The sequence below is a fragment of the Aspergillus fumigatus genome, chromosome 6 (assembly GCF_000002655.1).
Source record: "Aspergillus fumigatus Af293 chromosome 6, whole genome shotgun sequence".
NCBI lineage: Eukaryota > Fungi > Ascomycota > Eurotiomycetes > Eurotiales > Aspergillaceae > Aspergillus > Aspergillus fumigatus.
Window position 1 is genome coordinate 3,501,305 of NC_007199.1, and position 25,390 is coordinate 3,526,694.

General features: G+C 52.6%; 9 protein-coding genes across 9 annotated transcripts; 5 read left to right on the forward strand and 4 right to left on the reverse strand.

The window, feature by feature from the left end:
* Positions 1–469: 469 nt before the first annotated feature.
* Positions 470–4,930, forward strand: AFUA_6G13720 (putative class V chitinase; the record flags this gene model as incomplete). The annotated part of the gene is made up of 5 exons (XM_746155.1): positions 470–2,038; positions 2,155–2,358; positions 2,457–2,749; positions 2,810–4,067; positions 4,118–4,930. The coding sequence occupies 5 exons, from the start codon at positions 470–472 to the stop codon at positions 4,928–4,930; spliced, it is 4,137 nt and encodes a 1,378-aa protein (XP_751248.1).
* Positions 4,931–6,680: 1,750 nt separating this feature from the next.
* On the forward strand, positions 6,681–6,848 carry AFUA_6G13730 (uncharacterized protein; the record flags this gene model as incomplete). Its single annotated transcript, XM_746156.1, has 1 exon — positions 6,681–6,848. One exon carries the CDS (start codon positions 6,681–6,683, stop codon positions 6,846–6,848), a length of 168 nt encoding a protein of 55 aa, XP_751249.1.
* A 2,026-nt stretch (positions 6,849–8,874) lies between these two features.
* AFUA_6G13740 (sulfotransferase family protein) lies at positions 8,875–9,829 on the forward strand (the record flags this gene model as incomplete). The annotated part of the gene is made up of 2 exons (XM_746157.2): positions 8,875–9,555; positions 9,602–9,829. 2 exons carry the CDS (start codon positions 8,875–8,877, stop codon positions 9,827–9,829), a joined length of 909 nt encoding a protein of 302 aa, XP_751250.2.
* Positions 9,830–10,270: 441 nt separating this feature from the next.
* AFUA_6G13750 (ferric reductase family protein) lies at positions 10,271–12,229 on the forward strand (the record flags this gene model as incomplete). The annotated part of the gene is made up of 1 exon (XM_746158.1): positions 10,271–12,229. The coding sequence occupies one exon, from the start codon at positions 10,271–10,273 to the stop codon at positions 12,227–12,229; it is 1,959 nt and encodes a 652-aa protein (XP_751251.1).
* Positions 12,230–12,352: 123 nt separating this feature from the next.
* On the reverse strand, positions 12,353–15,079 carry AFUA_6G13760 (glycoside hydrolase family 92 protein; the record flags this gene model as incomplete). The annotated part of the gene is made up of 2 exons (XM_746159.2): positions 13,002–15,079; positions 12,353–12,935 (listed from the first exon to the last, which is right to left on the reverse strand). Exons 1-2 carry the CDS (start codon positions 14,795–14,797, stop codon positions 12,353–12,355), a joined length of 2,379 nt encoding a protein of 792 aa, XP_751252.1. The 5' UTR covers positions 14,798–15,079.
* A 5-nt stretch (positions 15,080–15,084) lies between these two features.
* Positions 15,085–16,761, reverse strand: AFUA_6G13765 (PHD finger protein; the record flags this gene model as incomplete). Its single annotated transcript, XM_001481425.2, has 2 exons — positions 15,085–16,510; positions 16,572–16,761. 2 exons carry the CDS (start codon positions 16,759–16,761, stop codon positions 15,798–15,800), a joined length of 903 nt encoding a protein of 300 aa, XP_001481475.1. The 3' UTR covers positions 15,085–15,797.
* Positions 16,762–16,974: 213 nt separating this feature from the next.
* On the forward strand, positions 16,975–19,528 carry AFUA_6G13770 (Zn(II)2Cys6 transcription factor domain-containing protein; the record flags this gene model as incomplete). The annotated part of the gene is made up of 5 exons (XM_746160.2): positions 16,975–17,232; positions 17,286–17,453; positions 17,510–18,009; positions 18,060–18,542; positions 18,598–19,528. The coding sequence occupies exons 1-5, from the start codon at positions 17,176–17,178 to the stop codon at positions 19,526–19,528; spliced, it is 2,139 nt and encodes a 712-aa protein (XP_751253.1). The 5' UTR covers positions 16,975–17,175.
* Positions 19,529–20,352: 824 nt separating this feature from the next.
* AFUA_6G13780 (putative MFS multidrug transporter) lies at positions 20,353–22,421 on the reverse strand (the record flags this gene model as incomplete). Its single annotated transcript, XM_746161.3, has 5 exons — positions 21,163–22,421; positions 20,985–21,109; positions 20,817–20,932; positions 20,641–20,770; positions 20,353–20,585 (listed from the first exon to the last, which is right to left on the reverse strand). The coding sequence occupies exons 1-5, from the start codon at positions 22,233–22,235 to the stop codon at positions 20,353–20,355; spliced, it is 1,677 nt and encodes a 558-aa protein (XP_751254.2). The 5' UTR covers positions 22,236–22,421.
* A 763-nt stretch (positions 22,422–23,184) lies between these two features.
* AFUA_6G13790 (flavin-containing monooxygenase) lies at positions 23,185–25,225 on the reverse strand (the record flags this gene model as incomplete). The annotated part of the gene is made up of 8 exons (XM_746162.1): positions 23,185–23,318; positions 23,366–23,535; positions 23,597–24,130; positions 24,179–24,442; positions 24,489–24,557; positions 24,608–24,857; positions 24,909–24,922; positions 24,975–25,225. The coding sequence occupies 8 exons, from the start codon at positions 25,223–25,225 to the stop codon at positions 23,185–23,187; spliced, it is 1,686 nt and encodes a 561-aa protein (XP_751255.1).
* Between the last annotated feature and the right edge of the window lie 165 nt (positions 25,226–25,390).

Sequence of the window (25,390 nt, forward strand, 5' to 3'; positions counted from 1 at the left end):
AAGAAGGTCCCTTTCACGCGTTGATACAGAAAGTAACCCCGAGGTCTTCCTTGGACCTCGTTCTCTTGTTTGGCCAATCGACACGCCTGCCCAACCAACGTTGAGACTCTTCGAGGCCGTAAGAAATTAGATCCTTAGAGCAGTGGTTTTGACTGGCTTCATGCTCTCTAACCATTGTACGTTGGCTAGTGGAGCCCGAGCCTGAGCCCCTGAGGATTCTGCCTTGCAAATAGCGTGCCGATGACCCGATGATACATTCGTTCAAGAAGCGAGTCAGAACCGCGTGCTAGGAACGCATGTCTGCATGAGGCTGAGTGGAACTCCCCTTTTGCTCGACTTTGGTGTGACATGCCAGAATCTCATATAGTTCGGCAGGACGCATCTCTGGAGTCCATGATTTACCATCACATTTGTTCAACTCCCACCACGCTCATTAGCAGCGGCATAGAAGCAAAGGCACATCGGCAGGATGTCGCCTTTCTTTCTGTACGCTAGCACTATTCTCCTTTTCCTTTCTGCTTGTGTTCACACATTTTCACCTGCACAGAATCTTGCACTTGCACAATATCCCCCTCATTCAAGCTGTCCTGTCGCGTGCAGCAAGGCAGGCCTCAACCCATCCAATTGGACGTTCATACATGACAGTCACTCCCTTCGTTTATGCAATGCAACCTCTTTGTTTGACATCAACATATATACCCCAGTTGAGGGCCCCAAGGCTCGCATCAGCCTGCGAGCCTGTGGTGCTGCGGCCCTAGATGCAAACTCTGCCACCCCTCAAACGCTCACTGCGGGTTCCGCTTCCCTGAGCAGCTGTGATGTCTCTTCGCAATCCATCAAGACCACGAGGGACGTCCAATTCCTGCAGTGGGCGGGTGATAAAACCAGAGACTTCTCAGCAAATGCAGTCTCTGCAGCCACTGAGTTGAGCCGTCTACTGCAGGAGGGTGACAACTGTGATCAAGGCATTTTCCTCTCGCAGTCCAAGGATGTCATCGTTGGTGTCTACATCGGCTCCGATATTCAGCGAGCAAGTGCTGTGGATATCCTTCAGAATTTTGGAAATTCGGCACCCTCAGGCCCGGTGAAGGCGTCTCAGCTCGCTGCCCAGGCGTGTGAGAATGGGAACAAGACCGCCCAAACGCTGGGAGTCTTTGCAGATGCCACCGGAAATCTGGCATCCGTTCTCAATGCGCTCCAAGTATGGGATAAAGGGCAGTGCCTGACTGGCGCGGACAATCAGCAAGTGTGGTCCAACACGCCCATCAACGTCTTGAACAGACATACTACTGTCAGGAGCGACAATACGACCATCGCAGCTCGATTGAAGACCAAGGTTCTTCCTCGGGATACATGCACATATGTCCAAGCCATCGCAAATGATGGATGCTGGTCCCTTGCCCAGAGATGCAATATAACACAGGCCGAACTCCAGCAATACAACAGCGACCCCAACTTCTGCAACGACATCGCTGTCGGCCAATATGTGTGCTGCTCCCCAGGTTCATTGCCTGACTTCTCTCCACAACCAAACCCCGACGGAAGCTGCGCAACATATTCAATCCAGACCAACGACACATGTTCGGCAATTGCCGCAGCCAATTCCATGACCGTCACACAACTCGAGTCCAGAAACTCGGATGTATGGGGCTGGTCAGGCTGTCAGTCCCTGTACATCGGCCAGGTGATTTGCTTGAGTACGGGCACACCACCCATGCCGGCGCCCATCGCCAACGCTGTTTGTGGACCGCAAGTCCCCAATACCACTGCACCAGCCAATATGTCCGACCTGGCCAGTCTCAATCCTTGCCCCTTGAACGCATGCTGCGACATCTGGGGCCAATGCGGTATCACGACGGACTTTTGTATCGCAGATCCGGCAGACACCGGCGCCCCAGGAACAGCACAGCCGGGGACCAACGGTTGTATCTCAAACTGCGGGATGGACATCGTGGGTAATGGTAGTCCCCCAAGCGAATTTATGAGACTTGGGTATTACGAAGCCTGGAACTTTCAGCGACCCTGTCTTCACATGAGCGTAAGTGGCTCTCAGCGTCTGACATAGCAACCCCAGAGGTAACCCAGGGTCTCCTAGGTGAACAACATTGACACAAGTGTCTATACGCATGTGGTATGTATAATATCTGAAACCAGACATACAAGATACCCCCTCTGCTGACAGTCTGCCACCAGCACTTTGCCTTTGGAGGTATCACGTATGATTATCAGATCGACATGAGTGCTGTGCAGGGCCAATTCCAACAGTTCCGTTCCCTGACCGGAACCAAGCGAATTGTGTCATTTGGTGGCTGGGCATTTTCCACACAACCTTCCACTTTCAACATCTTGAGGACGGCGGTAACCGCGGACAATCGAGCACAGTTTGCCAGTAATGTTGCGCAGGCATGTCTTCCCTATTGCCGCGGGGTTTCAGGGCACGGCTAACCCTGCTGCAGTTTGTGGTCAATAACAATCTCGATGGTGTTGACTTCGACTGGGAATATCCCGGCGCACCGGATATCCCTGGAATCCCAGCCGGTAGCCCGGACGATGGACCAAACTATCTGGCATTCCTGCAAGAGCTTCGGTCCATTTTGCCCAGCGGCAAGACGATTTCTATTGCTGCGCCGGCATCGTTCTGGTACTTGAAAGCCTTCCCCATCGCCGAGATCAGTCAGGTCGTGGACTACATCGTCTTCATGACATATGATCTCCACGGGCAGTGGGATTATAACAATGCCTTCTCCGAGTCAGTATACACGCTTACTCTGATCCATCTATTACTCTGATACTGACAACATCGACTCAGTCCCGGATGTCCTGGCGGAAACTGCCTCCGCTCCCAGGTGAACAAGACCGAGACGGTTCAATCTCTCGCTATGATCACCAAGGCCGGTGTTCCTGCCAGCAAAATCCTGGTGGGAATGGCGCTGTATGGGCGGAGCTTTCAAATGACCGAGGCAGGTTGCTATACGGCCGATTGCACATATACCGGTCCAATGTCCGGCGCCACGCCAGGCGAGTGCACCGACACCGCTGGCTATCTCTCCAACTACGAGATCGAACAGATCATTGCTGGTGGCGGTGTTCAGCAGTATTCGTCGGACGATGGCGATATTCTTGTCTACAATCAGACCCAGTGGGTCTCGTGGATGAATCCTTCAACCTACTGGGATCGTCTCGCATGGGTCCAGGGGTTGAACTTTGGAGGTACATCTGACTGGGCCATGGACTTGAATCAGACGTTTGCAGACGCCGATGCCAGCAATATTGTGTACATCAGCCCTGACATTTGGTCCGAACCTGATCCGACAGTGGCTTGCTATCCGCCATGCACGTTTGTTTTCCCTCCTTGGTCCTTGTCAACTCCAACCACAATCTCTCGGCCTCCAGTGACGATGACCCTAGAGGAGACATGGCCCCTAATCGAATCGCTGAACGGCAACATCACGACAACAGGGTATACCACTGGAACGACGGTCACCACTATTACCTTGCCTCCCGTGACGACGGATCTCATCCAGGTCTGGAATTACGAATGGACCGACACTGAGATTGTAACCGTCTACATCACAAGCAGTGTGCCGTTTCCCCCTATTCTGCTGACGGAGGACTCACCCCCAACCCAAACCCAGATTTCTACGGGAACTCCCTTCTGGTACACATACAGTCCGGACCCATATCCCCCCTACACGGGGCCTTCCCAAACTTCCTCCCCAACCTCAATTATTCCTCCCCCGCCGCCACCACCGGGAAGCCCTGGGTCTGTCCACGTTACTCAAGGCCCACCGTCTCCCACCCCCCGGCCGGGCAACAACCCGAAGAACGGACACATCTGCACTGCGAATTGTATTCCGGAACCCCCGTGCCTCATCTGTGGCTGCATTGGCCCAGGCTGTCGGGGTGGAGGCCACTGTATCGGTCGTGGATGCAGCAGTGGAGGTGGATCCAACGGAGGAGGCGACGACACGAACAGTTGTTCCACCTCGCACACTGCCGATATCTGCACCGAGTACATCAGCAGCTACTCCAGCACGGGCATGGACAGCTCCTCGACCATTACTCAGGTATTCACTCTTGCCATGGACACACGGTATCCATTCGCTAACGATGCTAGACTGCTTGCCGAACCACCACTGCCTGCGAGGTCCTGGGCACAACCATAACAACAACCATCACCACCAATTGTCCCGCCTGTACCCTGGACCCGCCGGCGCCCGACTACACCACCATGGCCCCCGACCCCTCCAATACCCTGACATGGACCATCCCCGCAGGGGACACGACTATCACCGGGGACCCAGCATCCCCAACACCCTCGTTCATCTCCTGCGACTTCTACGGGGAGGACCCAGACCGGGGAATCACCAGCCAGTACTGCGTCTGTTCCGGGTCGACCTTCGCACCCTCCTCCAATACGATTGTCACTCCGCCCAACAGCTGCGCCTACACCACACTTCCCACCAACACTGTCGCGGTGACAACCTTGACGGTAACCACAACCGACACGGCCATCTGTTCGGCTTGCACAGCTGTCGGTCTATCCGAGACATGCACTTCCCTCCCTAACTGCACGCCCATCCCAGCGACGACAACGACGACAACAACAACGACGAGTAAACCGGCTCCCACGAAGACGAGCGCAACGTGCCAGATCACCGGATGGGCAGATCTATCGGAGGTCGTTGGAAGCGGCGGCCCTGGTCAGGTATGGACCCTCCCTTTTTGTTCAGCATCTCTCAGACAAAACACTCATCCCGTGAATAGACCCCAGTCTACAACGACGAATACGGTTTCATTGTGGGCTACAAAAATGGACCTACACTGGGTGGTATCTCGGGTGATTCCGTCGATATGCATTGGCAGACTCTGGACGGTAAATCTCTCGGACTGCCTGAAGACATCATGTGGGTTGCCTCCTGGGATGTGAACTTCGAGGGCTGTTCGGCCAGCTACGAGGGCGTGGAGTACCACGGCAGCCCTGTCGCTGCTCCTGGGGGTCTTGGAGAAGTAAATGAACAGTGTGTGGTGGACTTCAAGTGTGAACCAAACCTGACTCCCGTGACGTCCAACAATGAGGGGCCGACGTAGGGTTGGTCTGTTGGTCATGGGTGAGCTAGTGGTCTCGAGGGGATTATTGGACTTGTTGAAGAAAATGATTGTTAGTTGAGGTAGATTATATAACTACTCGACAACCAGTTATTCATCTACATCACTTGAGCCTACTGGAGAAAGAGTGTATGTATATATCAACACCAGCCGTCATAGTAGTTGACTGTGGTGTGCAGGTAGCTATCCAGACTATGTACTAGCTTACTACATGAACGCAAGTGAGAGTGTATAGACAGCATCTAAGTCTCTTACGTTGAGCTATAATTCAGATATCATACCCAAAAATGAATTTATGTTGAACGCCATAGGACAATGGCGCTTATAGGAGACCATGGCTCGATTCTGTCTGGTCTAGTACGTGGGAGACTAATATCAGAAGCTGCTTATCTGATTAAGTTGTGTCTACTATAAGCCTCTCCTCTTTGTCCTCAGAGATTAAAAATATTGTATTATTGCCGTCAGCAGTTGCCGCGTGATAACATTAGCCAGGCGTCAGGCTTTGTAGGTTCCAGTCATACATGAATATCTCTTCCACACATGCTTCTTCGGCCCATGTGTAGGTTACAGCACCCCTCAGTTAAGACTAAAGTTGCATTCAGCCCGAGTTCAGGCAGGTCTAACTATGGTTAGAGCCAAACTGTGCGATTTCGCGTCCAAGACTCAAGGTTGGGATTATTTGATAAGATTTTTAGCCATATATGCAAGAATTGACTCAATTCACTGGACTGCACCATCACACGGAGTCGGTCTTCAATAGCAAATCTTTGTATGCCAAGTTTGAATGATATCGGTCACGACAGGCACCTGACCGAATATAGCATGGGCAATCTGTGTATCCTGGGCCACTACATATTGGCAGCTCATGCCAGTGTGGTGAAAAGCCTCTACCCAGAATGGATAGTGGTTGAGGTTTGGATCAGTAGTGATATCATGAAAAGCAACTTCAATAAGTCAGCAGGGTGGACAACGGCAGGCTCGATTCGTCCGATTCATCTTCAATGGCCTCGGCAGGGAGACCCCTGAAGTGCGGGACCCGTATCGGTAACGTCCCTGGCCATATTGACGTGATCGAGTCGCTCACCAGTCAAAGATCTTTGTCTCTATTGGGACGAAAATAAGTTTCAGAGTATCCAACTCCGAGTGGGCTTGATATGATTGTGAGGATCTTAAATGGAGAGTGTGTACAAGGGATTGAAGGGGGGTACGGCCGGTCAGCTGCACTGGAACCCTGTCTGTCAATTGAGTCTGTCCTGCTTTGCATCCACTGTCCACAGGAGCAGATTGATAGATTGAAAATCCTGCGCTCTTACTGACACTGCTTTCAGTTGCCGGCGATTCTCTTGTCGGTTTGAAATCCTTTGAACCGAATGATGTTTTCTGGATTCCTCGTGACAGGGCCGATGATGTTCTGGGGTGGCGGTGGGACGATGGGCGGCTTGCAAAGCTAGCTATATTGGAATGTGCTTGCTTGGTAGGCAGTGGCTGACTGAAGGCAAGCAATATCCTGGTGTATCAACACCAAGTCAGCACGGCCTGTTAAATGGTGCTAGAGTGATATTCTCAGGGGGATGCACCGCCGACAGGGTCATGCGTCCCTGAATCTGGAGTCTTGTCTCAGGGGCCGTGGTGGTTACTCCATCTGGCTCAGTGTCATATCCTTCCGCGGTGGCAACCCTGATCAGCTCTGTCGCCTGGCTGGTGGCTGCCAGGCGGTTCAGGAAGGCCAGTGTCCGTGACCCTTCCACCGAGGTGTCGGCAGGTTCATGCAGGGTGAGGTTGCTTTTCAAGTTCAAGTTGATTGGAAGGGGGAGTAGACATAGTATTCGACTCACTGAAAACAAGCCTCATGGCCTTGATGTGTTGTCGCGCGCCCTGACTTCAACGTTCTGCCATGTCATATGGCGTTCAATACACCATGCGGCGTAGTTGTCCAAAGCAACCTCGGCTGGTATGTTTGTCTTGTCGAGGCAGATTATAACTTCACTTGGAGTGTGCACCCATTGCCCAGGGCCCGAGTGCGCTTGATTCACTGGGTCTTTGGCTATTCTGGTTGCATTGTTGCGTACCAGACTCATCCCAGCCAACTGCTGGTTGTGTGAAGTTCACTGCTGTAGCTGCTCGACGCTTGGTCCGAGGAGCGATTATATGAGTTCTACTGCCTTTGGTCCTTCTGAGTCTGATTCATCGTATCTGTTCTTGGGGAGAATCATATCGAAGATGGCCTCCCCTGCCTGCCGACGGAGAGTGTAGGGTACAGGTTGCTCATTGTCCGAGTTGGCGAAATACTGATTTTCTATCAGAGATGTAGAATACGGAGAAGCTATACAGACCAGACGCCTGGGTCGTTTGTCTGGGGTAGGTACTGGGCTTTGTATATCTTGCATATGGGACAGTCATCAAGGGGCACGACCCCGAGCGGCCTCATATGTTCTCTGTTCCACGCTGATTCCCGGACATGGAGCTTAGATGCTCGCTCATAGAAGTCAGTGCGTTCGTCTGACAGGCTGAGGCTCAGTTGAATCCGTTTATTCTGCCTACACGGTTGGTAAGCCATGATGTTGCGAGGACGTGAGAATCGGTCGAATTGACCAAAGATGGTGGTAGCAGTTTTCCGACCAAGTTGGCCTGGGAATGCAACGGATGTGGTCTTTTAGGACATAGGCTGGGTCCAGAATGACTGTGGCTTTTGATCTTGCCATAGAGATGAACCGAGCTGTGCGTTTATAGCAATGTCTTTCCTTGCCAGTGTTGATGGTCTTCTGCGATCTTGGTGCGAATCCACGCGCCGTAACGCTGAAACTCGAGATGGCCCCGCGTGAGCCCAAGATGGGTCTTATTGAGTGGTCTAATAATGTCAGTGGAGAGCCTCGAATGTGCCGACCATGATCCGTACTACCTTGCGTTTTCTTGTTTCCAGTATGCCATGGTCGAGCGACGAGGTGAGGAAGAGGTGGTAACTGTCCCTCCGCCAGAGGTATTTGCTCACCACGAATGGCGCCTCGACACGATATTCCAAGCGGTTTTGGACGGTATGTTCAGTCGCTGCGTCAGAGCTACTGGAGAAAAAAAAAGTCAGTACAGTCATGAAATAGCCGGCTACGGACAACTCACTTCCGGCCAAGGAATAAGACCCCCAATCAACAGCATTGACCGGGGTCTTCAGTGCCACGCGACAAGTGCAAAATGATTGAGTCCAAAACTGTTTGATCCAGGAGATGAAACATGTGAAATAAATCTGTCCCTCTTGCTCCAGAGATGGAAAGTTGGAAAAATTGGAGATGGGCGGAAGAGGAGGAACGAGCTGGAATATGTGCCGCCAGAGTGAGTGGGCTGTTGTCTATTTGGCTGGAGCCAGTGAATGCAGATGAGAATGGATCTTTGATGAATAGTGAAGTTCAATAAAGAATGAACCATCCCAGGTAGTAGTAAATCAACTCCTCAGCAAAGAAGCTGCCAGAAAAACAACAGTCAGCGTATACGAGCGCCAATCAGCCACCATCTGCAGTTGCATCGGGCAGTCCGAACCCCATGTCCCATCCCATGTAACACGAGGCTGGGCTCTGACAGCGCATTCAGTCCAACGGTTTACGGTTACACCGTCATCACAATGCTGACGCCTCTTGCAGCTACACTCACCAACCCGCTTACGCCTGATCGTACCACATTTCTAACAAACAAGCTGTATAAATAACCCGACTGAACCAGGGAACCAGTCAAACAGATCCTGTGGCACATTTCTCAGCCCAGCCCAGCCCGGTCAAAATGGAAACCTTCAAGGAAACCCTCAAGGAGACCCTTTACAACCTCCCGAAGCCACCGGCTCGCACCCGCACCAAGCCCATGCAGGTGATCTGCGTCGGCCTCCCGCGGTCCGCCACAGAGAGCCTGGCCGTCGCGCTGCGGCAGCTTGGTCTAACCCCATACCACGGGTGGGACATCTCCTTCGAAGAGAACGCGGGGTACATCGAGGGATGGGCGAAACTGGCGCGGGCAAAATGGAACGGAAAGGAGGACGGCGAGTTCCGCGTGTCGCGTGCAGAATTCGACGCGCTGCTGGGACACTGCGATGCGGTGGTGGATACAGCGGCGTCGTTCTTCGCGGCTGAGCTGGTGGAGGCGTATCCCGAGGCGTTGGTGATCTTGAACACGAGGAAGGACATGGATGCGTGGCATCGCAGTGCCATCAAGACTCTGCTGGAGGAGATTGCGGACCGCTGGTTCCTGTGGGTGATGCGGCTGTTTTGTGCGGATCTCTTCTGGCTGTGGGAGCTGTTTGTCACGCATGGCTATCCGGGGCTGTTTCGCGGGAAGTCGGCGCGCACGGCCATCGCGAAGAACGGGAGATGGGTGTATCGCGAGTATTGTGCCATGATCCGGGGGCTGGTGGCTCCTCAGCGACTGCTGGAATGGAGTGTTGAGGATGGATGGGAGCCATTGTGCGAGGTACGTTCAGTTGCTCATGTCCACGGACGACGCTGATGGGTGGTAGTTTCTACAAAAAGATGTGCCTACAGAAGCATTCCCCAGAACCAACGATCCGACTAAATTCGCGGGTAATGTGGAACGAGTGCTCAAGCCACGGTATATGAGGGCATTCCGCAACTTGGTGCTGACGGTGAGTTCGACGGTGGTGTTGACCACCGCGATTGTGCTGGGCGTGCGTGGGGGAGGAGTGAGCCTGAACTCGATTCGAGACGCTGGTCTGTTTAGTCTCTAGGATAGAGGAGATGTCTGACTCTTAGCTGTCTACGGACTAGTGAGTGGAGATGTGATCCCATTTGAGCACATTATCTGTTTCTTTGCTTGGCGTTGTCATTTCGTCGCATCTCCGGGTTACAGATCAACATCTTATACATATCTACTCTACCTCTATGATGACACTGAGTCTATACGTGAACGCATTCTACCATTCTACCCAACTTGATCCACACCATGAAGCATCCGAAGAACAGATTGCAACAACTGACTGAACATTCCAACAACAAAAGTGGAAATCTCCACACGCGGAAAACTTGGCAACGCCGTTGAGCAGATTTCCTTCTTGGCAGCCCACTCTCTTGTCGCATCTAGATTTGCTGTCTGTGTCGGTCGAGTATAAGATCGCTCATGGCTTCCATCTGTCTGTCATGGCGTTTGCCTCGCAGTAGCAGGAGTCAAGATGCTCTCCTCACGCGCCCACTATATGGACATCCCCGATTCCGGCCCCGGGGTCGAGCATCACTGGGGTTACTACAACCGCCAACTCCCATGCACCACCGACAAGGGCAAATGCGACTATCTCGACACGGTGTATCATTCGCATGATCTGTCCATTCTCTACAGTGCCATTCTCTGGGGTGTAATTCTCGGTGTGTTGGTGCTCTGCGCGTTGAGACGGCTCATCCGCGTCCGTCGCACATCGCATCCTTGCCCTCAAGATGCAGAGACGGGAAAGAATCCGCCTCAGAGCTTCATCTACCGCTGTCAACAATCCCTCAAATCAGCCTACCACCGCCATCTTCTTCGAGGATGGCTCCCCGGCATATTCGGCCACACAACCGGCTTCAACATCCTCGTCCTGCTCATCCTAATCGCCTACCTCACCATCTTCTCCTTTGTCGGCATCGTCTACAAAACCTGGTACAGCCCCGTCAAAGGCTATCCCAACCTGCATCAGACCCGCGTGGGGCTCGGGCCCTGGGCGGACCGGCTCGGAGTGCTAGCCTATGCCCTCACTCCGCTGGCCGTCCTCCTGTCCACGCGCGAGTCCCTTCTCTCGCTGCTGACCGGCATCCCGCACCACCACTTCCTCTTCCTCCACCGCTGGCTCGGTTACATCATTTACATTCAGGCCGTCCTGCACACCATCGGCTGGACCGTCATCGAGGGCAAGCTCTACCAACCGCAGCCCTCCACGTGGAACGAGTTCATCGCACAAGAGTACATGATCTGGGGGGTCGTCGCCATGATCTTGCTTTCGTTCTTGGTTTTCTGCTCCGCGCAATGGTGCGTCCGATTGACGGGGTACGAATTCTTCCGCAAGTCGCACTATGTCGTGGCCATGGTCTATGTCGGCGCCTGCTGGGGCCACTGGGCCATGCTGTCCTGCTGGATGATCGCCTCGTTGACAGTCTGGCTGTTAGACCGGGGTGTGCGTCTCCTGCGCACTGCCCTCCTACATACCACCGCGTCGGGCAACCTGCGCATGCACATCCCCTCGGCGCAAATAACCTCCTTCCCCAACGACACAGACAGCGACGTCATCAGACTCGATTTCACCCTCTCGTACCACCCCTGGTCCATCGGCCAGCACTTCTACCTCTGCTTCCCAGACCTCAGTATCTGGCAATCCCACCCCATGACGCCCTGCAGCGTCCCTACACCCGGCCGCGAGCAAACACACACATACATCATCCGCGCGAAGGCCGGCCTGACGCGCCAGCTCGCTCTTCTGGCCCGAAGCGACCAGCCCTCAACATCCATTGTGCTGGCCGGACCATACGGCCAGTCCATCCTAAGCACTGAACTCCTGCAAAAGGACGTCAACATCCTCTGCATCGCAGGCGGCACAGGCGTGACTTTCGTCCTGCCCGTCCTACTTCAACTATCCCGCCAGACAGGCTTCGCGTCCCGAAGGGGTCTAGTCGAATTCATCTGGGTCATCCGCCGCAAGGCAGATATGGAGTGTCTCCAGTCCGAGATGGACGAGCTGGTGGCTGCCGCGGAGCTGTGCGCCAATTTCCGGAGTAGGGTGTTTGTCACGCGTGAGGGCGACGCCAGCACCCAGGCCAAAGCGCAGGACTTGGAGAAGAAAGTCCTCGTCAGCGACGCCATGCAGCGGACTGAGTCTACTGCCTCCCAAGACGGGGAGGCGCCATTTACCGTGCAATGCATGGGCTCCAACTCCGGTGACGGTGGCTTTGCCGGGGTGGATCGACATCCTGATGTTGCCTCACATGTTACTGATTTCGTGGCGAGGACGGTACGCGGCCCCACGCGCGTGCTTGCTAGTGGTCCGACGGGACTTGTGACAGATTTGCGGAGGGCGATTGCGGCTTGTAATGACCCTGGCCGGGTATGGAGGGGTGAGGAGCGGTACGATGTGCAGCTGGTGCATGATGATCGGTTGGAGTGGTAGACTGAAGTTAGACATTAACCACGCGGGTCGTGGTCGTGGTCGTGGTCTGGTCTGGTCTTACGAATTGAATACGAATCGCAATGTTATATACCCAGTTAATGCATGGTTCCTGCATTGTTACATCTACATCCTGTAGCCGCCTAGACTCGGAGGTAAATCCTCCACATGGGTGCCCCAAGCGCTCTCAGCCGGCCCCAGCTCAAGTTCCAGAACGCCCCCGTCCACGAAAAAATCATGCGAGATCCAGTTCTTCGTCCAGGGCTTGCCGTCGCGTTTCGCACTTTGGATGTAGATCGCCTTGTAGCTGGGGTCGAAATTGGTGTTCCGCACGGTTGCCACCTTGCCCGTCACCTGGTTGCGGATGCTGACCTCCTTGAAGAATGGCGGAGTGATCAGGTAGACGTCCTGTCCGTGGACCGGAAAGAGACCCATCATGCTCAGCACGGCGAATGCGCCCATCGCGCCGCCGTCGTCGTTCCCCGGGATTCCTGGGATGGTTGCGTTGAACTGGGATGGGATGTAGAAGTGTGCTCGCGCAGCGGAGAGGCCAGGTCGGCCGGAATAGTGGAATTGGAAAGCCGGCAGGAAAGCTTGTTCGTCGCCCACGTAGAGAATCCCCGAATCATGCAGGTAAGACAGTCGCGAGGTGAATGTCTCTGGACCGCCGAGACGGGTGATGAGAGAGGCCATATCGTGCGGTACGTAGCTGAGGGCAGCGGGTCAGTGGCCATCTTTGTTTCTGTGCTTCACAAAACGAAGGATGGAAACTCACAATGTGTAGAGCCAGCAGCTCCCCTCGTAGGTCTCGTGTCCAGCGGGATTGAGATAGCACGAGGTAAAGTTGTACAGCGGACTACAAAAGATCGGATCCTGGAATCCCCATGTTCCGTTGAGGTAGCGCGGCTGTAGGAACCCGGCAAAGCCTGTGTCCAACCCGTTGATGTACGACCTCTGATCCTCTTTAAACATGTTCTGCCAGTTAGTCGAGCGTTGAATGTACTTTTCAAAGTCGGCGTCATGGCCCAGCCGCTTGGCCAGCGCCGCAATGCAAAAGTCATTGTACGCGTACTCCACCGTCCGCGAGATACTGCGCGTATGCGTGCCAATCCCATACGGATCATAATCATCGGTCGGGATATACCCGAGGGTCTTCCAGCTCTGGAGGCCCCCTCGGCCTTCTACATTCCAGTTGGCTGGCTCGACTTCTGCGTCCTTGACCACAGCTTCATAAGCGGTAGCCCAGTCTACATCACTGACGTTCTTGAGATATGCGTCAGCAATGAGAACGTCGGCGTTGGAGCCTCCCTGAGTGAACCCCTTGCACAGCGACATGCGGCAGTCTGGGAGATATCCCTCGTGGCGGTAAATGTCTACCAGACTCCGGATCATCCGTGACTGCGAGATAGGGTCGAGCAATGTGAGCAACTGATGCACCCCACGATATGAGTCCCAGATGCAATAGTAGCTGTCGTAGTACGGCTCCTCACTCTGCCACAGCGGATTCTCTCCCGTGTAATCCTGGGGACTGATCATGGTACGGTACACTCCGCTCCAAAACACTTTCTGAAGATCAGCAGAGACGCTCTCTGCGTCAACCTCAATCACCTGCAACTTCTCTCTCCATGCTTTTTCGGCCGCAGATACCGTGCCGTCAAAGTCAAAGTCCGGCTGCTCTCTTTCTGCATTGGAACATGCTTGTTCGACGCTGATGAAGCTCACCCCAACCCTGGCCAAAATGGTTTTGTCGGCTGGGGCATGGAATCGGGCAAAAGTTCCAGCAGAAAGAGTCGACGCGGTGTTTGTGCCATCCGGAGTCACCGAGACTGTCGTTTGGTTCGTACCCGCCCGGGTTTTCAGCCACACGCCCGTGTCACGGAGTTCGGCGCCTTTGAAATCAGCACAAAAGTGAAGAACGTAGCTGCCTATCCCAAAGCTCGGATTGAAAGTGCCGTTACCGGTCAATCGTCCCGTCAATGGGTCCACCGAGGCGGTACCGTTCGTGCGGGACTGGGGCAGGTCGATCAAGTCGACTAGAATCACCGGGCTGAGCGGTCCGGAGGCGCCGCTGAATTTGAACCGATACAAGGCTGACCGGTTCGTCACTGTCATCTCGGCATTTACGCCATTCTCCAATGCGATGCTAAAGTAGCCTGGTCGGGCTTTGGGGGAGTTTGGCACCCACGCAACCGCCCGATCAGGCTGCTGCCACTTGCATTGATTGAGGTCATCCCCCGGACAGCTCGCATGAGCAAAGAGGGGGAAATTGCCCAAGGATGGTGATCCACCAGTTCCGCTGTCGTGCATATGGCTAAAGCCGGTCACCACCTGGGTGTCGTATGCGAAGCCAGCTTGATTCTCGCCTTGCGTGTCTGCTACTGCTTTGGCCATGCCAAAGGGCAGTGTCGCTCCGGCGAAGGAATGGCCACCATTTGACGTCCCAATGAGCGGGTCAACATAGTCCAACACGTCAAAGTTCGAATCTCTGTTCTGGTGACCATGCACGAATGTTGATGCAACAAGTGCACTGAGCACGGCCAGCGGAACTCCCTTCGACCAGGAAGATGCCATTTTGGAATAGTCTAGCTCGCAACATGTAATCAAAACTGAGGCATCCACTGTTTTGGTGAAGGAAAAAATCAACTCAGGTTCGATGTGCGCGGCGTAGGCCAAATGATACAAGCATTCCAGGGGCTGGTGGCTGGAAAGGTACGTTTAAACCCCTTCCCCGCGTCAAAACCCTCATTTTCCATGTCACATTGTAGTGACCTTACAACGTAGCAATCACATTGAGATCATCATCGGCCCAGATGCACCCCTCATACTAATGCTAGAAAGCATGCAGCGGAGTGGCTCCGGCCGCCGGGATTAGCAGGGAGAACTTCCCAATGGGGGTTCGGGAAGATGCAATGGCATAAATAGTCTAACTAGTAGTCACTAGTAGCTGCAATGCGGAGAAATCTTTTCAAGAACCCAACCGAAGCCAGTGGAGAGCCTGTTTGCTTTCCCAATGCTCAATCAATTCCCCGCATTGCATGAGCATTGCATGATTGTGCAAGTAGATAATGCTGGAAACCCGGCTATCTACAGGCGAAAGACGGAGGAATGCAACAGTCCCTCATCTGGCATGTGTCTGTTCTCACTTTGAAGAGATTGACATTTTTCGTCCAGAGCGAGTTCTTTAATGTTAGAAGAGGACGCTAACATGGACCAACAGTCGTAGTTGCACTGGACAAGCAAGCTTGAGTGTGGAGCCTGGACTGTCGACAGAGGGTGTGGCATCAACAATTGTGGCTCTTGTGGCTCTGGTAATTGTAGTTTACCAATCATGCGCAACGTGACTCTTCGGGACACGGCCAGATGTCTCCACAATGTCGACTAAAAACTTGTCGAACACAACGGTGGGTGTATGGCTTGTAGACGGGCATTCTGTTTCACTCCCCATCAAGTCGCATGCATACTCTGCTGATGCGACCTGGTACAGCTCCCGAGGGCTCACAAAGCCTAGCGACAGGCAAGCAACGATAAAAAAATTGCGTTCGTGAGCAAGGTTGCCAATCAATCAATCAAATCAAATCAAATCCATAACAATTCTATCCCATGACTTTCCAGCTGTGTCGGGAGATGGAGTCTGAATCCTAGGTGATAGGCAAGAAGGGGAACTGAGAGCAGACTCATTTATCGGCATTCGAGAGGGATAATAATGCTTGGTTTTCAAGGCCTCTCTTCTCAGGCTGGCATTTTCCTCTCGCAAGTCCTGGATTTCCTGGAGCAACAACTGTTGTGACTCTAGCTCCAACATCATGGTCCCCAAATTTGACAAGAGCTCGGGATGAAAATCTTGAGTTGTAGGAAACTTCCCGTGCTGGATTAAAAAGTGTCGCGCTCGAGACATGAGGTCAGAGCTTGATGCCATGGTCAGCACATTCTGGGCCCCCTGCTGCTGACTATCAACCGGCGAAGAATGAACAGGAGAGCTTTGCAGACTTGTCTGTGTGCTCAGAATGGCTGCCAGACCTGTGCGACTATGCATTATAGCCGGGGGTGGAACAGGTGTGCTGCTCCGAGAGACACCTGGTGAAGCCGCCAATGAGTTGATGAGAGGCGGCGTCAGATCCCATCGCTTGTCTCTGCAAGAAGGACAATAAAAATTGCCTGTAGAAGCAGGTCTAGCAGGATCTGGCAGACATCGCGCATGGTACGACCTACAACAAGTCTCGCAGAGCATCAAATCATCTGGACTTCGACACTCTGAGCAGACCAAATTGTGAGGTTTCCCAGCTTCTGCAATCATGTGTACACGTTAGTGATTCTATACGCCTGTATACTAGAATGGAGAACCAACTGATCCAGTTCGTGTAGATACAGCTCTTTTCATTATCTGTAAACACATGAGAATCAACTTTCGAGGGCACCAGATGGCCCAGCAGTCGCAACAACGCCTCATAGTCTCCTGCGATCTTATCGTTCGGTGACCTGTCAAGACCTGCACGACCTTGACCAGGGTGACTTTGACTAGCCACACTTCGTAGCATCTCGACGACGACCAGGTCTGTGCTTCTTTCGAAAAGGCAAGTTCGTAGAAGAGTCGACCTACAGAATAATACAAAACAGTAGGACCGAACCTCTTTCGCGGCCAAGCGAAAAAGGCGGATACTGCCAGGCGGTGAGACGGTACCGAAGAACTTGCCGATTTTCATCCGAACGACCGCCGACGCACGTCACTCGTTTTGCCTCAGTCCCCAATCCACCGATTCCATCCCAGAATTCAAGATCCGTTGGACGATTAAGCTTTTCCCGTACTTCTTGGCTGAGCAGGCACTTTTCTTCATCTACGACCGAAAACCTTCTCATCATCTTCGTCGTGTAACTGAGATGACATCCTCAGTCGCACTTAGAAGAAGAAATCATCTCCCACATAGTTGAATGTTGCAGAGCAAAGATCGACAATGCCAGGGGTACCATCCAACAAGGCTTGCGAACGTTGTAAAAAGAGACATCTCAAGGTGTGTTCCATGAGTTCAGTCGGACAATTTGACACAATACCTGACCTTTTCAGTGCGACGAAACACGGCCGGGCTGTCAGCGTTGTACCAATGCTGGCGTAGAATGCCCTGGTTATGTCCAAACCCGCAAGTTCATAGACCAAGGTGCTTCTGTAAGGCGTCGATATGCACCTTACAGTGAAGTTCACTCAAAGCCACAGGTAGTCAAATCGAAGGAGGGTGTAAGTCTGTGCACTTTCCTTATGCTTGTTTATGGTCGCATCTCATTCCAAGACAGGTAGCCGGTATTCACACAACAGACTTAGAGCAAAATGTGATGCAAAGCACCGCTGATCAAGGTCTGTCTCACACCAACTCTGGCTTGGGAACTGCCGAGATTACTCAGTTGGCGGTCCGTTCAACGCCAAATGAGCTAGTGTCAACCGTGCAAGACCCACCCGGGCAAACAGACGGCATGGCCGAGGTTGTGAATCAACCCGCAGTACTGGCTGGGTCAACCGAAATTGCAGGTTCTGATCAGCAGAGTGCTTCTAGTCGGAGCAACGCACAGAGTTCATTGTCGCCAAATAGGACGGCAGCTGGAGGTTTCGCCGTGCCAAATAACGTCTACGGCGAGCTTAAGAAATCCACTGCTGCTACGCATTTGAACTCTTCGAGAAATCCCTCGCGGTGTGGCGAGGAAGAGGAGTTCCAGGATATATTCTCGGAGCTGATGACTGGTACTGAGCACGAGCTTGCATTTCTTACGAGGCACTTCTCAGCGACTCTGGGACCTTGGTTCGTAAAGTCTCTCCCAGGCTGCTACCTTTTGTGCTCATTCATCTCAGGCTAGACATCTCGGATTCTGGAAAGTTTTTTTCAGCATACGTTCCAGTTCGCGCGATTGATGATCCCTGTCTCAAATATGCAATCGCAGCTCTGGCAGCGAAACATCTGGGCAGAGTCAAAGGTGTAATATCTCCGGCCGGTGGAGGGCTGTTTACCAGTCCGCCGACAATGGAGGTGTACCCCAATTCCGCTCAGGTGGACTGGTTTTTAAAAGCTGCTAATTACTACTATCTTGCCATTTCTCACATCAACGCCTCTGTCTCCGATGCCTATTCAGCTGTCTCCAGCACAGCAGTGCTGGAGTCGCCAGTGGAGATTATCAGTCGATGGCTGAACCTCCAAGTACAGCAAACTGGACATGGACCTCCTACGGAGCAACCAGTCATAGGGACTTTTTGGAGAAAAGTGGAAGACTTACTCGCCGCTGCGGTCATTCTTACCACGTACAAGCTCTTGGATGAAGCTGGAGAGATGTGGCAATCGTATGTTGCACTTTAAGCGCATCTCCAGTTGCGTGCTTCGCTAACCTCTGAACAGTCATCTCAATGGCGCCAAATCGGCTTTTGATAGCCTGTTGCAAATATACAGCAATTATGCGGAGCCTCCACAATTTTCACATGGGATTGCGGCCTGCTTTTTTGACTTTGCTCGCTTTGACTATCTAGGAGCCTATTTCAATCGGTCTTTGACACACTTTGATCCGGACAGCCTCACACTATGGAGAGCTGCCGGCATCCCCATTGACGAACAAGGAAATCTCCGGTTAGAGACTGTATTGACTCGAAACCCAATGATGCTCCAACGAGAAGACCTGGCAGCCAACAGTCTGATCTGGCTCCTGAACAAGGTTCTCAACTTCTTGGCTGCTTCGAAAAGGTCCCAGGTAGAGCAGTGGGTTGGCCAGCCACCGACCAATTCGCCTTCTCCAACCGGTACATCTCCACGATCTCAACCAACGACATCCGCCTGGCTAAAACTCTGCTTCGAGTTCCAAACTTGGGTCGAGAAGATCCCCGAGACATTTCGCCCCTGTCTGCGTCTTGCTCGCCCCAAGGATCTATCCAAACTACCAGAGATCGCCGAAATGCCGTTCCCCGAGATCTTCTACGGCATGACATCCTGCGCCGCGGCGATGCAGCAGTATCAATTTGGCCGTCTTGCACTGTTACTCAACCGTCCGCCGGATGTGATCAGCGCACCGAGCACCGCCTTTGACCGGTTACAGGGCTATCGGGAGCTGACGAAAGAGGTCGACTACCGCTGCAAGGAGATCTGCGGCATCGCTCTCGGCCGACCGCAAGGCGGTGTCCGTATCTACATGATACCCCTGCTCTTTGCCGTGGGGCAGTGTCTCGAGCGCCCCGAGGAACGCCAGATTATTGGAGACCTGCTACGCGGCGTCGAAGCGGATCTGGGATGGGCGACTGGTTCGCAACTTCAGAAGCTTCAAAATCTGTGGGACCAATGATAGATCGATGCGGCAAAGTTGCTTGCGCCATCAGCCACCATCGAAGTTCACAAACATGGAAGCTCTTGTCTGCGAGATTGATTCGGCATTCGTGCAACAATCTGAAGTCAATCCCTTACATCATTGACGTTACAAGAATTCTTTCACAGTCTAGGAGGAGAATCGATCAATTACGGCTCTAAGAGCGCCCGCTCGCTACAGATACAGACTTCAATCTGCATTAACTGGAACCGCTGCGGATACTGGTTCTAAATAGTAACCATAACGACCTGGATGTGACAAATATACCTACGCCATAGCACGACACAACTATATGAACAGACATCACTATTGTGTTCTACTCTTAATTCTAATCGCAGTCTGCGTGTCCTACAGGATGGCCTAAAATGAGTGATATCAAAACTTCCGAATACCGGAAGTTCCTTCCGGGTTCATACCCGGCAGCCAATTATTCTGGACCTCGGAAATTGACGCCGAGCCTATGTGACGCATCGGAACCGTCAGGTTCTACCCGAAAAAAAAAAGTCGAAATCTCGATTGATAGCCATACCAGGCGCCTAGAAACAAATTCGCTGCAGCTATCATATTGCCACCAATTCGCCAAGCCGGTGCGAATATCATGCAGTGTAATCGACTGGAGAAGGACAGGAAATGCAAAGATGAAGCATTCGAATGCACGAGCTTGTTCGTCTAATTTGGAACCATTTTCGCCAATCTCACTTACTGGAATTCTCCCATCAGTTGTCATATAACAAAATTGCACAAGGAGAACTTCCGAGGGTCAAACTACGAGACCAAATTCCAAACTGCTGAATGGTCCAATTTCATGGATCAAAGTAGTACTCCTCGGGACCGGCATCTCCAGAACCGCATTGGGAGACCCGGCGTCCGGCCTTCTTCCTATCGGACGCAAGAATCTGGGCGAATTTGGACCGTTCACGGATCTTAGGGCCGTTCCAATAGAAGATGTAGATTGGGGTGATGAAAATGATGGATAGGAAACCGAGGAGGGTGGAAGGCCATTCCAGGGGGAGTGATTTGCTCATGTATTTGTACACTTGACATTTATTAGCACACACCTAGATAATTTTCATCAGTGGTGCTGGTCTTACTTGGAACGGAATACATGGCTGCGATGCCTGCCAGGAAGTCTCGTGCTAGGGCATTGCCGCCGGTTGCTGAGGCGGAATATGGCCCGTAGGAGGCAATCATGTAGTCGATTGTGGCCATGTAGATGGAATACTGTCTCAGCGTTAAGACAAGGCTAGCAATCCTGAGAGGAGCTTACATTCGCTATCGCAATGCAAGTGGAAAATATCATCGGCGCAATCCAGTGGACGTTGTGCTGCGGACCTAGACTGGTCCATGCGAAGCCAAAAAGACCAATCGTCAAGAGCGGAGCAACTATTACTATAGTAAGTTTGACAGGCCAACGAAGAGTAGAGAAGAGACCTACCCCATAGTAGCCAGTATAGACGGACTTCGGGCTGGAGTGCGTCAGGATCTCGTTCAAGCACACGGCAGTGGCGATGAATCCAGGGCAGAAAGGAGAACCAAGCCAGAAAGTATCCAATCATGATCCTTTATAGACTTAGCAAGCACTGGCTGCAAGGTTATCGTCGAGGGAGACTCACGGAATGAAGGCCAAGCCAATTGTGATGGTATTGAAATTCCACTGCTTGTAGACAGGTTCGTATGATTGCAGGAAAGTGAAAATCAAGGCGTCACTGAACCCACTGAGGAGGGAAAGCCATAGCACAATCGGCTCTCGGACGAACATGACGAACGGACGAGCCCAGAGAGTCGCAAAGTACTTGAGATCAACCCGTTTGCCTTTGAGCTCGTCACCACTGTAGACCTCCTCTCCCTGCTTGCGTCGCTTTCTCGCCTCTCGCGTCACGAGAATGCTGCAGCGCGTTTCCGGCACAAAAAAGTGCACGGCTTGAACGAAGCCACCCAGGATGAGCTGGAGCCAGAAGTTCCAATGCCAGCTCAGAAAAGTCGTTACGAAGCCTCCGACAATGGGTGCCACGACTGATCCTGCTACCGATGCAAAGACGATGTACGCCACAGCGTACTGTTGCCGATCTGGTTCCCACATGTCCGCAACCATACCGAGTGTCACAGAGCCACCGGCAGATGACAGACCACCCAACGCACGACACACCACGATGGTGCCAAAGTTGGGAGCCAGGGCACATGGGATTTGCCATATGTTCACAAAGAACAAACTGAGTTGCATGACGGGCCATCTCCCATACTCTTCACTCCAGGGAGCCCAGAACTCGCTGCCGAATCCGTAGGCAATCAGGAAGTCCATCTGACCCACTCTTGCAGCTTGTTTTGCAATGTGAAAGTGTTTAGCAATCGGAGTGATACCGCTGGCGTAAAAACTGGCATTGAAGTTCATGGAAATCTGAACCATGACAACGACCGTCAAGATTGTCCATTTCTTCCACGAGGGATAGGAGAACCCCAGTTTATCATAGCAGTCATTCTCCTTCAACTCTACTTTACCATCGGTCCGTCCATCCGCTGCCCCATCGGCTCCCTCTTCCTTCTGCCGTTCCTCTCCATGACAGGCCCTTGACTGAGACGCAGGCGAATGCGCTGCGGTACCATCGGGTGCCTCTTGCTTCTCCCCATCAGACAAGCCAAGCTCCTGGGAAACGTTGAACTGGGGATGGGAGTCATGGGAGGCAGACATGGTGCATTGAGTTTGAATTGAGGAAATGGTTCAATAGAAGGTTGCGAGCGGTGCTCATGATGAGTCCTGCCTCGGCCAGAATGGGGGTTTTCTCCATTATATGCGTCTAGCTCTGCCATACGAGAACTGCCTCTCGCGGCCGGCCTAGACTATGATTACCACCTTCTTGCCTCCGATTGGTTTGACGTCACGCAACCATAGGCTAGGGCAGGCTCTACCAAGCTTCACCAAGCGTTTGGATGTGGAGGAAACATCCGGGGAGGGTAATGCAGTCGACTGCCAGTCGCTCTCCGCATTTGCCTCCGCGGTTGAGAAAAGGATAGGGCGCAATTGTACCCCGGGGACAAGGGGAACGTGGACTCCTCAAACCTAGCAGTCGGCCACCCCGAGCTTGTTATCAGCAGCGTGGCCAACATGAGCCGGATCTGTATTCCGGGGCTGATTGAAATGGACTCCCTCCGACAAACGCAAATCTCTGGGGAAACTGGGATTGCTCTGGAGTCCTTCGTAGATTGCGGAGAGGTTAGAGAAAAGTTTCTCCATATCTCTGGTGATGATGGAATTCGTCGTCAAGACATTACATCATTACGCGACTGTTTTCATCCTGCCAACAATAGTCGGGCATGAGGATTATGATAAGATGCTGGAGAAGACAAACTTGAAGGAAGGGCAAAAGGCAATAGCACTACGGTGATCTGGACGCTCTCTGAGAAGGAAAAGACCAGACCGGCAACACGATGGAGGAGGGTAAGAAATGACGAAGGCCCAAGACGCAATGGAAAAGAAGGCAAGGGCGTCACATGGCAAAGAATGTGCCTTAGGCAGCCTTCAATCTTATAAGCACACAGGCTGTAAGATGTTGCCTTGACGTGATTGCGAGGAAATCTGGTATAGTACACATCCAATCTGTCATTGCACGAACACAGGAGAAGTGTACTTTTCGTACAGCCTACTTCAGATAAAACGCCAGATCGGCTCCCTTCTCTCTCTCGAAAGCCAGCTCCCCGTTTCCTAGATATCGGAACGGGTTTGTCGTGTTGTACCGGATATCAAAATGTTCACCGCGGATTGTTCTCAGAACAGCTGCGCCATGGTTAGTACATTCTTGGAGAAAGCAAGCAGTCACTCACCCTTGTAGTGCAAGACACTTCCCGGATACATTGCCGTGACCGTGACGCCCTCTCCCGTGGTCTTCTTGCTGTACCAGGCATGGCAGCCCTTGGACCAGACGGCGCGTTTAAGATTCTCCTGCGCGTAGATGTTGTAGTCACTGACAACGGAGTCTTTGACGACGACCGATCTGGAATACGTCAGTAGATGCCGTAGTCAGTAGATGTCGTGATGACTAGGGACAGATGGACTTGATATCTTCGCTTGCTATCTTTTGAACCCAATCTAACACATAATCCGCGGTCCAGGCGAGCATCTGCGGTACCGAGCCATGTCCAATGGGGCAGTTCGGGCCAGCAAACATGAAGTAGTTGGGGATACCGGCGGCGCAGACGGAAAAATATGCCTCAGGCTTCTCCTTCCACTCCTCGTCGAGACGGCGTCCGTCTCGGCCGACGAGATCCCAGGCAGGAATGAAAGAGGCGTTGAATCCAGTAGCGCAGACGATCAGGTCAAACTCCTCGATGCCTTTGTCTGTCTGAATACCGGTCTCGGTAATGCGTTGGATGCTGTCGAAGCGAATCTCCGCGTTGTCTGCCTGCAGGGCTTCGAGATAGCCGTCTCCGGGGCTGAGACGGCGGCATCCAATTTCATACTTTGGGATGAGCTTGTCGGCTAGCTCTGGGTCCTTGGACAGCCGGGCTCGCATAACGCTGTCGACGAGCTTGAACAGGAACCGGTTCTCTTCGGAGCCGGAGAGCATGAGTCGGAAAACAGAGTTGACCCTGGGGGGATATTAGCACAAATTCTGACATTGGCAGAGACAAACCTACGAGGCCTCGACGACTTTGCGGTACTTGAGAAACTCCTCAGGGTCATCTTTAAAACGCTGCTTGTCCTCTTTTGTGAATTCAAAGTTCGTGCCCATGCCATCTTTGGTCAGATTGCCACAGAGATTCGTCGACACCCAGGTCGCGCGGCGGATGTAGTTGACAATCTTTGCAGCTTTTGGCTGGAGTTCTGGGACGATCTGCAGAGCAGAAGATCCGTTGCCAATGACAGCAATTCCCTTTCCTGTCCAGTCGTAGTCCGGATCCCTATGTCGCTAGTTACAGGCCCCCGGCAAACTACCTTGGCGCTTACCATCGGGCACTATGAAGGAGTTTTCCTTGAAATAAATTCAATCCCTCGACATCGGGCCATTTCCATTGACTGTCCCAAGTAAGTCTCTTACGTGACGCCCAGAGGTGATAGTTGCGTACTTTAGGATGCCACTGCCGTCCACTACGATGTCGGCGACGTCCTCGATGAGTGAACCTCCCTGTTCCAGCGTGAGTTTCCACTTCCCGTCTCCTTCGTCCCAAGCCACCTGTAGAAGCTTCGTGTTGAATGTGATCTTGTCTCTGAGACCGTACTTGTCCGTGGTCTTGACGATGTAGTCTTGGATCTCTGGTCCGCTGACATAGAACTTGGACCAATTGGGATTTGGCTCAAATGGGAAGACATAGCTATCTAAATGATATTAGAGCAAGCACGCAATCAATGAATGTGAATAATACTTACGTGCCGGAATGTCACTGCCAGAATCATCAGCGGATACTCTCAACGTAGAGAAAGCTAAGGACAAACCATCCAACCCCGGGATAGACATTCTCGTACCACGTCCCTCCAACCTCTGGATTCTTCTCGTAAATAGTATAATCCACAAAGTCTATTGGTCTCTCATGCTTCAGCTTGTACGCCAGGATCAACCCCGAGAAACCCGCGCCTATGCAAACCACCCGGAGCTTTCGAGGCGTAAACGCAAATTGACTTGGGTCAACAGACCAGCCATCCTGGAGGTGGCCATTTGAAGCTGAGAATGATTCTTTTGAAGGCATTTTGCTGGTAGTTGTCACTTTTCACTGACCATGATCGGGAACGGGGTAGATAAGGGGATATTTGCGATCATCGACGACGGTCTTTCGGCATCATTCACGTCAGGAAGCTCAGTTGCTGGGGCCTGTCTATTTCAGTTCTAGACCGTCGGATGTAACTCCGGTTAA